Genomic DNA, 13,042 nt, shown 5'->3' on the forward strand with positions numbered 1-13,042 from the left:
CATCATCACCACCACCATCATCACCACCACCATCACCACCATCACCACCACCACCATCACCACCACCATCACCACCACCATCACCACCATCACCACCACCATCACCACCACCACCACCATCACCACCATCACCACCACCACCACCATCACCACCACCATCACCACCACCACCATCACAACCATCACCACCACCACCACCACCACCATCACAACCATCACCACCACCATCACCACCACCACCATCACCACCACCACCACCATCACCACCACCATCACCACCACCACCATCACCACCACCACCACCATCACCACCATCACCACCACCATCACCACCATCACCACCACGGTGCCCGATTGCTTTCCTGGAACAAATCACGCAAGGTGATGGTAACGAGCTAAGCCGCAGGCACGAGAGGGGTGGGGTAGGATGGGGTGGGGTGGGGGGTGGTGGTGGTGGTGGGGACGTGGTGGAGGGGGTGGTGTTGTGGTGGGTGGGTGGCTGTTACCTGGGGTGGGTCGCTGTTTCCTTGAGTTTGTGCGGTAACATTGCAGGCGGAAGAGGAAGGTCGCACGCTGCTTGCAAGCGGAATCCGTCGCTGGTGTCGGACTCGCCAGCTCCTTCAATTAAACACGGGAGCTCTCTCTCTCTCTCTCGCTCTCTCGCTGAGGTTACCCTCCGCGATAGAGGTCATCGCGGATTATCGTTAACTCCCGCAAGAGTGAGGGAAGCTCCGTGATGGAGGAGAGGCTACGGTGGCTAGGAGATGTTGACTACCTCGCCTGGTACACAGGAGGACGTGGGTTCGATCCCGACCCTGACGCCTGTTGTATATTTGGAGTCTGTGTGTCTCTCTCCCTCATCATCATCACGGTGGCTAGGAGATGTTGACTACCTCGCCTGGTACACAGGAGGACGTGGGTTCGATCCCGACCCTGACGCCTGTTGTATATTTGGAGTCTGTGTGTCTCTCTCCCTCATCATCATCACGGTGGCTAGGAGATGTTGACTACCTCGCCTGGTACACAGGAGGACGTGGGTTCCTTCCCGACCCTGACGCCTGCTGTATATTTGGAGTTTGCGTGTCTCTCTCTCTCCCTAATCATCATCACGGTGGCTAGGAGATGTTGACTACCTCGCCTGGTACACAGGAGGACGTGGGTTCGATCCCGACCCTGACGCCTGCTGTATATTTGGAGGTTGCGTGTCTCTCTCTCTCTCTAATCATCATCACGGTGGCTAGGAGATGTTGACTACCTCGCCTGGTATACAGCAGGACGTGGGTTCGATCCCGACCCTGACACCTGCTGTACATTTGGAGTTTGCGTGTCTCTCTCTCTCATCATCATCACGGTGGCTAGGAGATGTTGACTACCTCGCCTGGTACACAGGAGGACGTGGGTTCGATCCCGACCCTGACGCCTGTTGTATATTTGGAGTCTGTGTGTCTCTCTCCCTCATCATCATCACGGTGGCTAGGAGATGTTGACTACCTCGCCTGGTACACAGGAGGACGTGGGTTCCTTCCCGACCCTGACGCCTGCTGTATATTTGGAGTTTGCGTGTCTCTCTCTCTCCCTAATCATCATCACGGTGGCTAGGAGATGTTGACTACCTCGCCTGGTACACAGGAGGACGTGGGTTCGATCCCGACCCTGACGCCTGCTGTATATTTGGAGGTTGCGTGTCTCTCTCTCTCTCTAATCATCATCACGGTGGCTAGGAGATGTTGACTACCTCGCCTGGTATACAGCAGGACGTGGGTTCGATCCCGACCCTGACACCTGCTGTACATTTGGAGTTTGCGTGTCTCTCTCTCTCATCATCATCACGGTGGCTAGGAGATGTTGACTACCTCGCCTGGTGTACAGGAGGACGTGGATTCGATCCCGACCCTGACGCCTGCTGTATATTTGGAGGTTGCGTGTCTCTCTCTCTCTCTCTAATCATCATCACGGTGGCTAGGAGATGTTGACTACCTCGCCTGGTATACAGCAGGACGTGGGTTCGATCCCGACCCTGACACCTGCTGTACATTTGGAGTTTGCGTGTCTCTCTCTCTCTCATCATCATCACGGTGGCTAGGAGATGTTGACTACCTCGCCTGGCATACAGCAGGACGTGGGTTCGATCCCGACCCTGACGCCTGTTGTATATTTGGAGTCTGTGTGTCTCTCTCCCTCATCATCATCACGGTGGCTAGGAGATGTTAACTATCTCGCCTGGTATACAGGAGGACGTGGGTTCGATCCCGACCCTGACGCCTGCTGTATATTTGGAGGTTGCGTGTCTCTCTCTCATCATCATCACGGTGGCTAGGAGATGTTAACTACCTCGCCTGGTACACAGGAGGACGTGGGTTCGATCCCGACCCTGACGCCTGCTGTATATTTGGAGGTTGCGTGTCTCTCTCTCTCTCTAATCATCATCACGGTGGCTAGGAGATGTTGACTACCTCGCCTGGTATACAGCAGGACGTGGGTTCGATCCCGACCCTGACGCCTGCTGTATATTTGGAGTTTGCGTCTCTCTCTCTCTCATCATCATCACGGTGGCTAGGAGATGTTGACTACCTCGCCTGGTATACAGGAGGACGTGGGTTCGATCCCGACCCTGACGCCTGCTGTACATTTTGAGTTTGCGTGTCTCTCTCTCATCATCATCACGGTGGCTAGGATATGTTAACTACCTCGCCTGGTATACAGGAGGACGTGGGTTCGATCCCGACCCTGACGCCTGCTGTAAATTTGGAGTTTTTCGTGTCTCTCTCTCTCATCATCATCACGGTGGCTAGGAGATGTTAACTACCTCGTCTGGTATACAGGAGGTCGTGGGTTCGATCACGACCCTGAGGCCTGCTGCTGTATATTTGGAGTTTTCGTCTCTATCTCTCTCTCTCCCTAGGGTCGCGTGGATTTTTCTCCCGGGGTCCTCCGATTTTTGCCTCCACATTTAGAATCAACATCACACGTTCAGAGTATTTTTCTACTGCTATAAATTTCCACACGACAAAAAGCCACTCCGTTGATCTATGATTTGCGATGGCCAGGTCGCTATCACAAACGATAGTTTTAATTGAGTAATCGGGTACAAAGTTGGAACCATTGCACATGTTTGTTATTTTACACACCAACACACGCACGCCAGGTAAAGCTCACTGAGCTGTTGGCACTGTTTCAGAGGTTACCTGGCGGTACGTGATGCTCGCTCATCGTCGAAGCGCCCAGATCATCGTCACCACACGCGGGAAGTTATATAATGTATAGCCAAATAACATGAATTGATAAAATGTATAGCCAAATCACCAGAATTGATGTAATGTTTAGGCAAATAACATAAATTGATATAATGTAGAGCCAAATCACCAGAATTGATATAATGTTTAGGCAAATAACACGAATTGATATAATGTATAGCCAAATCACCAGAATTGATATAATGTTTAGGCAAATAACATGAGTTTATGTAATTTTTAGCCAAATGACATGAACGTGTGGAGGGATTTCAAAACCCGGAGGAAACCCGCGACCACCATGGAGAGAGAGAGAGAGAACACGCAGACCCCAAATATACAACAATAGGCATCGCCAGGGTCCGGGATCGAACCCATGAGGGAGCTTCCTCGACAGCCCCGCCAGAGAGGGTAATTGGCCTACTCTTCCAAGCGGGAGGCCCTGTACGTCTCGGAAGAGGTGGGCGGTTCCCACAGCTCGAGTTCCAATTCACCGCCGTGGCTGCCACCACGGGCGAACGACGTCTCTTGTCGTAGTAAAACCCTGCAACGTCGCTTGGACTGCGCGTGTCCTGGAGCTGGAGTCGAACCGGCCGCCTCTGGGATCGCCAGCCCAGTGTGTGTACGTGTACGTGCGTTGAACTTCTTTCACACTCTACGTAGCCAATCGTGCTAATCGGAGGTGCGGAACGGGGGGGAGGAAACTAAACACAAAAACTGTTAAAAATAATCTTCTTGGTTCTTTCGGTAAAGTCACGTATAATGTAAATAAAATTACGTTTTATTATTATTATTTTATTCCCATTCTACGCGGTGACTTTACCGAAAGAATCAAGAAGATGAATCCCTGCAGTCTCGAAAGCTTTAAATTGTTATAAAGAAATTAGTTTGTCAATCTCGATGATGATGATTTAAAAGTGCACAGCTCCCAATGGCTTCCTAATTATATCGGAAAGGGAGAGCGTTCCAGACGGCCACGGAAGCGCATCCGAAAGCGCCGCTCGATGCGGTGGTGCGCTGCTAACCATCGCACGCCCATATGTCAGCATCGCTTTAAACTATGTTTTTTTTATTTTACCAGGCAAGGCCCATTGAGCTATGTGGCTCTTTTTCAGAAGCGACCTGGCCATCACAAACGATAGCTCAACGAAGTGGCTTCTCATCATCATCACCACCACCACCACCACGTGGAAGCGCATTACAGCCACATCCTCTCTAAATGCGTGACATTGCTTCTAAATGTGGAGGGTAAATAAACTGGAGGACCCCGAGAACAATCCACGCGACCACGGGGAGAGAGAGACACACACAAACACCAAATATACAGACTACAAGAGCACTGAATTAATAGTGCGATGGAGAGAATTCTCCTTCCCCTCGCCTCCTCATTGCTTCCACGCTGACGAGGTGTCTTGGAAGAGGTGGGTCGTGCTCACACTTGACCCCACTACATGAGAACTGCCGAGGGGGCTGTGGAGGATGGTTGGGGTGGCTGGCGGGTGCATTTAATTAACTTCGTAGGTGCTGCTCGCGAACAGCACTTGCCCCTACGGTAAGTTGGGGCTATACGGGGAATCGTTGTCTTTGTTTCCTTTTTAGAGACTCGCCCACGAATGTAAAAAACACAACATCTCCGTTGGCAGTGGCGCACAATTACCAACTATTAAATCTCAACGCATTTGTAAACATAGCACTTTGGCTTTAAAAGTAAATGCAGATCATTAATCGGCGACGTTTCGGGCAACAGCCCTTACATTGAGGAAATGCCATTTCCCAAAACGTAGCCTATCATGTGTATATATATATCATAAATCTACATATTTAAGATCACACGCAGTGTTATCGATGGACGTGTTGAGTTATCCCACGCCCCCACGCCCCCCCCCCCCATTGCATAAACCGAGGCAACTTGTTCCAACCGCGGGCAGTGAGAGAACGCCTCGACACACCACGCCAGCGTTATTCCCACGATTGTGTTACATCCACTTACTTAGGCGCCGCGGTGGCTAGTAGATGTTGACTCCGTCGCCTGGTATACAGGAGGTCGTGGGTTCGACCCCTGGCCCTGACGACGACGCCTGCGTCTGTCTCTCTCTTCCCCACGTGGTCGCGTGGATTTTTACTCCGGGTCCTCCGGTTTCCCCCCCTCCACATTTAGACCAATCAGCATCTCGCGTTTAGATTACTTGGCTGCTATATATTTCCACGTGATGATGATAAGCCACTTCGTTGGGCTATCATTTGTGATCGCTAGGTCGCTTCTGAAAAAGAGCTGTCAAGCTCAGTGGGGGCCTTACCTGGTAAAATAAAATAAAAAATCGTGAATGTAGTTTAGTTTAGAAATCGGGTACAAAGGTATAACCTCTGCACGTTTCTATTTTACACACGCGCAAACACACACACCAGGTAAAGCCCACTGAGCCCTGGTGCCCGTTTCACAGGTGATCTGGCTGCACGTGATGACAGCTCATCATCGAAGCAGGCTGATGATGATGGTCATCATCATCAGCATCACCGCACGTGGGCCATTCATAGTAGCGGCCAAAAATCACGTGAACGCGCGTCGATTCTCACTGTGGCCATGGCCAGGAGTGAACTTTTGACTCGTCACGGAGGAGGAGGAGGGGCGACGTGGGGGAGGGGGTTATTTAGCGAGCAGAGTAATCGATGTTTACCTCCGCGCTCCGCTCCGTGGGAACTCAACGCCTGTGAATTATAATTTCTGAGCAGCAATTTACGGGCGAGCGAGCGACCAGGAGCCGACAATAACATACCTCATTACCTACCTACCGCGCTGTTAATTAAGCTAATTGGTGCCATCGAGCGAGTATGCCGGCGGGAGGAGGGTGAGTGGAGGCTCTGGTCAGAGCACCACGGTGGCTAGGAGATGTTAACTACCTCGCCTGGTATACAGGAGGTCGTGGGTTCTATCCAGACTCTGACGGCTGCTGTGTATTTGGAGTTTGCGTGTCTCTTTCATCATCATCACGGTGGCTAGGAGATGTTAACTACCTCGCCTCGTGTACAGGAGGTCGTGGCTTCGATCCAGACCCTGACGCCTGCTGTATATTTGGAGTGTGCATCTCTCTCTCGTCATCATCATCACGGTGGCTAGGAGATGTTAACTATCTCACCTGGTGTACAGGAGGTCGTGGGTTCGATCCTGACTCTGACGCATGCTGTATATTTGGAGTTTACGAATCCCTCTCCCCGTGGTTGCGTCGATTTTTCTCCGGGTCCTCTAGAGTATTTTGCTGCGATAAATGCTCACGTGAAGATGATAAGCCACTTCGTTGAGCTATAATTCATGAAAGTCAGGTCGCTCCTGAAAAAAAATTGTTGCGTTGCTCAGTGGGGGCCATACCTGGTCAAGTAAAAGCAAATGTTTAAATAGGTAAATGATGGCCAGCGTAGTGATGGCAAGGAGTTACTGTGTCAGAGGCCGGTCTTGAAACTTCGCAACGGCCGTGTGCGTGTCTGTGTTTTTTTAACGAGACCACGTCCTGACTCAACCAACGCGGATTGAGTGCTGAGTGGAGGTCGACCACGCAACCCACCCCCCCACCCACCCCTTGGGTTGGAATGAATGGGTGCCGTCGGGATGCCAATTATTTGGTGCAGCAATTGGCCGAGCGAAAATTGTACGAACGAGAAGGAAAGTAACAAATAAATAATACGGCTTTGGTGTGGACCAATCAGTTTCAAGGACAATGCATATATTATCATAGTATGTTTTTTTGTTTGCATTTTGACTGCAGGTATTGTGGTTAATGCAGACATTGTAAAAAGGTCTCAGTTTTGTTGCCAGAAAAAAAGGGGGAAAACCGTATTATTACATCTTCTTTGGTTCTTTCGGTAAAGTCACGTAGAATGAGAATAAAATGATAAAATCAAATAAGATAATAAAATTATCACGACGTTTCGGCCACAACACAAGTAGCCTTCTTCAGGTGACATTTTGGTACTGGCAAAGGAGGTCTAATGATAACAAGTTTTTATTTTACCAAGATAAGGCTCCAGTAAAGCTGTACGAATATTTTTCAACCAAGCCACCAGGCCTAGCACAAATGATAGCTCGACCAAGTGGCTTATCGCGTGCGAATGAAGAGCGGCAGCCAAATACGCTAAACGCGTGATGTCGATGTTAAATGCGTGGGGAAAATACGTGAGACCCGGAGAAAAATCCACGCGACCACAGGGAGAAGGGAGAGCACGCAAACTCGGAATATACAGCAGCAGCAGGCGTCACGGATCAAACCCACGACCTCGTGTATACCTGGCGAGGTAGCTAACATCTCACAGCCACCGTGATGATGATAAGAGAGAGAGACACGCAAACTCGGAATATACTGCAGCAGCAGGCGTCACGGATCAAACCCACGACCTCGTGTATACCTGGCGAGGTAGCTAACATCTCACAGCCACCATAGCATCCTCTAGACACCATGACCTGGTCATCGCATCAGCCGGGCGGCGGCGGCGGTTGTGGTGGTGGTTGTGGCTACGCCGCTGCACGTGGATGCCTGCAGCAATGTGGAGGCATCCAGCGCGGGTTGGTGGATCACACGCAGATGGTGTTGTTGTGAAACTCCCTTGCCCGTGGGCGTCGAGGAAGAGCCGTACCCTGGCTCGCCAGGAGTAGGCGGGACAACAGAGTGCGGATTCCACCTGTTCCCGCTGTACGGGATAGAGTGTTTCCCCCTCGCACGCGTAGGTTGTCTCCGGATGCTCCGGGTTCCTCCAATACGCATGAACGCTCATTAATTGGCCGGAAACACCTTTATACATAGAGGACCGCAAAGCTTGGACAATTGTTGGTAGCTCCGGTTCCTCGCAGCCTTGTGGCTGCTGCTGCTGCTGCTGCCGTTCCACTCCTCGTCTGTGGTTCCTCCTCCTACTGGCGCCTCTGAGTCGTCCCTCTCTCTCTCTAAGTCATCCCCTCCCTCTAAGTCGTCCTATCTCCGAGTCGTCCGCCCTCTCTCTCTCTCTCTGCGTCGTTCCCTTTTTTTGGTGAGTTGTCCTCTCTCTCTAAGTCGTCCTCTCTCTCTCTAAGTCGTCCTCTCTCTCTGAGTCGTCCTCTCTCTCTGAGTCGTCCTCTCTCTAAGTCGTCCTCTCTCTCTGAGTCGTCCTCTCTCTCTAAGTCGTCCTCTCTCTCTCTGAGTCGTCCTCTCTCTCTCTCTGAGTCGTCCTCTCTTTCTCTCTCTCTAAGTCGCCCTCTCTCTCTGAGTCGTCCTCTCTCTCTCTCTCTGAGTCGTCCTCTCTCTCTGAGTCGTCCTCTCTTTCTCTCTCTCTCTAAGTCGCCCTCTCTCTCTCTGAGTCGTCCTCTCTCTCTCTGAGTCGTCCTCTCTCTCTGAGTCGTCCTCTCTCTCTCTGAGTCGTCCTCTCTCTCTCTCTCTGAGTCGTCGTCCTTTCTCTCTTTCCCAGAGGAAGTGAACACAGTACAGCAGCGCCACACTAAAAGTCGACGCTGTCATTATTCACAAGTCTCATTGTGATTTCCTACCGGCTGCTCAGGGTGTGTGTGTGTGGCGTTATCGCGTCTCGGGCTGCGCAAGGAGTCCACACATCCTCACTTTGTGAGACTTCACCGTGAACCTGTTACAGTCACCCACCCTTCGTACCATATTACGTTTGGCTACGTACGGTGCGAAAGAAGTTCAACATACAGTACATACTACGCGCGGCCTGGGTCATTTATTAATTTAGTAATGGGGGGGGGGCAGGGTGAATGTGGTGGTGGGGGGTAGATTAATTGGACGGGTGGAGGGGGGGGGAGCAGGGGAGATGGAGGTGAGGAGAACGGGAGGCGGAGGAGGCGGTGTAGGAGAAGGGGGAGAAGTGGGGGAGAGGGGAAGGGGGGGAGGGGAAGGAGAGGGGGAGGAGAGGGAGGAGAGAGGAAGGAGAGGGGAAGGAGAGGAGGGAGGAGAGGAGGGAGGAGAGGGGGAGGAGAGGTGGATGGGGTCCCCTTGTAACCGTGACACTGCGCTATTTTTATCCCGCGCGCCTATTGATCGGCGCGCTGCCGCGTGATTGATCCACGGCCATTAAACGAGGAGCACGCTCGCTAATTAAAAGAAGCCCGTTGCGTTCACTGGGGCCCGTCTGTGTATTATCATTATCAATGTTGTTGTTGTTGTTGTGGGCGAGTGATTCAAGGCGACGAGACGGAAGGATGCAGCAGACTCGCGAACACCGCGAAAGATTTGCGCGAAGTTTAAAAAAAAAAAGATGATACAAATTCGTTTGAACGCTTTATTTTTTTTAGATGTTTTTACAAATTTTCAACGGAGCAAATGTTGGACGCAACAAAATGAAATGAAAAGAGATACAGCGTACAAAGTGAGCAAATTAATAATACAGTTAATAATTATTATAAATAATTATTAGAATATTATAAAAAAAAATTACAAAGCAAACGTAGGACCAAAATTTTTTAACAATAGCAAGACACAAAGTAAACAAATACATTGTAATATTAATAATTTGTTTTTATTCGTAATTATTTTTACTTGAAGGTGTGACTGTATCGACGCGACCGCAGTGAGTGCCGCCGATAGAGGACGACTCGGAGAGAGGGAGGGGACGACTCGGAGAGAGGTAGAGGACGACTCAGAGGGGGAGAGGAGAGGACGACTCGGAGAGAGAGGGGGGACGACTCAGAGGGGGAGAGAGGGAGAGGACGATTCGGAGAGAGGGAGAGGGAGAGAGAGGGAGAGGACGACTCGGAGAGAGGGAGGGGACGACTGAGAGAGAGAGGGAGGGGACGACTCAGAGGGGGAGAGAGGGAGAGGACGACTCGGAGAGAGGGAGAGAGAGGAAGAGGACGACTCAGAGAGAGGGAGAGGACGACTCGGAGAGAGGGAGGGGACGACTCGGAGGGGGAGAGAGGGAGAGGACGACTCGGAGAGAGGGAGAGAGAGGGAGGGGACGACTCAGAGAGAGGGAGAGGACGACTCGGAGAGAGGGAGGAGACGACTCGGAGGGGCAGAGAGGGAGTGGGTCACTTCGTAGTTGGAGACCATACAGAGAGAGAGAGGACGACTCAGAGAGAGAGAAAGGACGACTCAGAGAGAGAGGGGACGACTCGGAGTTGCCAGGAGGAGGAACCCCAAACGAGTGGGAAGGCAGCAGCATCAGCCAGGCAGTGATGGCACCACGATCTGCAGTCATCTATATATGAAGGTGTTTTGACTTTAAAATGTTCGTGACTGCAGGCATTCATATCTCTCTACGTGACTTTACGGAAAGAACAATAGAATATGGAGGTGTTTTCGGCCAATTAATACAATGGCAATGCAGCTGCTTCCCATATTTGTGTCTCCACAGGAAGTCACGTTTTTCTTTTACATTGCATAAACCCAATGGCCTTCTGGGAGTGAGTTTATTTCCCAGCAGCATTGGATTCAACAATCACAGTCTCATCAGCAGAGTCAGGTTAGCCACTGGTCCAACACGGTTTCAACAATCACAGTCTCATCAGCAGAGTCAGGTTAGCCACGTGTCCAACACGGGTTCAACAATCACAGTCTCATCAGCAGAGTCAGGTTAGCCACGTGTCCAACACGGTTTCAACAATCACATTCTCATCAGCAGAGTCAGGTTAGCCACTAGTCCAACACGGTTTCAACATTTACAGTCTCATCAGCAGTCAGGTTAGCCACTGGTCCAACACGGTTTCAACAATCACAGTCTCATCAGCAGAGTCAGGTTAGCCACTAGTCCAACACGGTTTCAACAATCACAGTCTCATCAGCAGAGTCAGGTTAGCCACGTGTCCAACACGGTTTCAACAATCACAGTCTCATCAGCAGAGTCAGGTTAGCCACGTGTCCAACACGGTTTCAACAATCACATTCTCATCAGCAGAGTCGAGGCTGACCCCAACCTTCGCGGGTGCCCGTCCTCCCCTGACCCACCAACCCCCCCCGACTCCACCCCCCCCCCACCCGCCCCTTCCCCCGCACGCAGCTCTTCATGGTGGACAACGGCGCGGACGACTGGCGCATCGCCATGACGTGCGAGCGCATCTTCTTCATCGCTCTCGAGCTGTCGATCTGCGCTGTGCACCCCGTGCCGGGCCACTACACGTTCACGTGGCGGGCCCGGCTCGCCTTCACGCACGACGCCTCGCAGGTGGAGGCCGACGTCGACATCGTCCTCTCCATCCCCATGTTCCTGCGGCTCTACCTGATCGCGCGCGTCATGCTGCTCCACAGCAAGCTGTTCACGGACGCGTCGTCACGCAGCATCGGCGCCCTCAACAAGATCAACTTCAACACGCGCTTCGTCATGAAGACGCTCATGACCATCTGCCCCGGCACCGTGCTGCTCGTATTCAGCATCTCGCTGTGGATCATCGCCGCGTGGACGGTGCGCGCGTGCGAGAGGTGAGGCCGTGGTCACGGTGGGGGGTGGGCGGTGGTGAGTGCAAGAGGTGAGGTGGACGCGAGTTGGGGTGGAGGGGGGTGGTGGTGTGCGGGCTGGGTGGGTGAGCGAGGGGCGTGGGGGTGAGGGGGTGAGTGAGGTTGTAGTCCGCAGTGGGTGAGTGAGAGAGGGGTGAGAGGGGTGAGAGCGGTGGGTGAGTGAGAGAGAGGTGAGAGAGAGAGGGGTAAGTGAGTGAGTGAGGGGTGAGTGAGTGAGTGAGTTAGGTGAGTGAGGCTGTGGTCCGGAGTGAGAGAGAGAGAGGGGTGAGTGAGTGAGTGAGGGGTGAGTGAGAGAGGTTTGAGTGAGTGAGAGAGAGAGGTGGGTGAGTGAGAGAGGGGTGAGTGAGTGAGAGAGAGAGAGGGGTGAGTGAGTGAGTGAGGGGTGAGAGAGAGAGAGGGGTGAGTGAGTGAGAGAGAGATGGGTGAGTGAGTGAGAGAGAGAGGGGTGAGTAAGGCTATGGTCGTGGTGAGCGTGTGGTGGGTATGTAAGTTGAACTTCCCTTGCGCCATACTTAGCCAGCCGTGTTAATCGGAGGTGCGGCTAGTGGCGGGTTTATCGACACATTTATAGTCACCCAATCTAAACTCCCCCTTCATTATGGATGGGACCCCCTTGCCTCGTCCTTTTCTCGTCCACACCCTCCACCCACCTCTTCTTCGTAACCCGGGGCCTGGGATGAGCGTGGGGTGCAGTCGTTTTGAGACTCCAGCGAGATATTCCTGGGGGGAGTTGTGAATGGCACCGAGATTGGTCGTACTGTGATCTTGGCAACTGTGACGTTTCCCAATCACGTGGTGTTGGGGGCGGGGCGGCGAGAGTGACGCGTGGCGCCTGAGCAGTCGCCCAGTCGCGCGCCGTCTTGGCCCTGTGGCGCGTGGCACTTTGGCACCGTGGCACGTGGCGTGTGTCGCTGTGGCACGTGGTCTGTGGCGCCGTGGCACGTGGCGTGTGTCGCTGTGGCACGTGGTCTGTGGCGCCGTGGCACGTGGCGTGTGTCGCTGTGGCACGTGTCGTGTGGTACTGTGGCACGTGGTCTGTGGCACCGTGGCACGTGGCGTGTGGTGTGTGGCACTGTGACACGTGGCACGTGGCACTAGTCAAGTACGATGTTTTGCTGGTTGCAATTACCGAATTGAAAATGTTGTAGGTTTACTCTCCAACACACCGGTGTGCTGAACCAGTAACGAATTGGCACGTTGTGTATACGTGACAGACCTTGATAATTGGCTGTGTTTGGTGGTGGCGGGTTTGACGACACATTTAGATCTACGCGATCTCACCCACAAACCTCTGATGTATGATAATGGGCGCCAATGCCCCAATGCGTGTCAAACCGTTGTGTTAAGATGTTCAAACGCCAAATAGACGCACACCCCGTCATTTCAAGG

The 13,042-nt window shown here is 52.4% G+C and overlaps 1 protein-coding gene across 2 annotated transcripts in view; it reads left to right on the forward strand.

Moving 5' to 3' along the window:
• KCNN1 (potassium calcium-activated channel subfamily N member 1) overlaps positions 1-13,042 on the forward strand; it is a 140,364-nt gene that overhangs the window by 37,913 nt on the left and 89,409 nt on the right. For both annotated transcript variants that reach the window (XM_032973829.2, XM_032973830.2), the window contains exon 3: positions 11,199-11,617. In XM_032973829.2, the coding sequence (XP_032829720.1) occupies positions 11,199-11,617 (419 nt within the window). The remainder of the gene's footprint in view (positions 1-11,198; positions 11,618-13,042) is intronic.

This window comes from Petromyzon marinus, chromosome 52 (assembly GCF_048934315.1).
Source record: "Petromyzon marinus isolate PM22_M1 ecotype Great Lakes invasive population chromosome 52, UKy_Petmar_22M1.pri1.0, whole genome shotgun sequence".
Classification (NCBI taxonomy): Eukaryota; Metazoa; Chordata; class Hyperoartia; order Petromyzontiformes; family Petromyzontidae; genus Petromyzon; species Petromyzon marinus.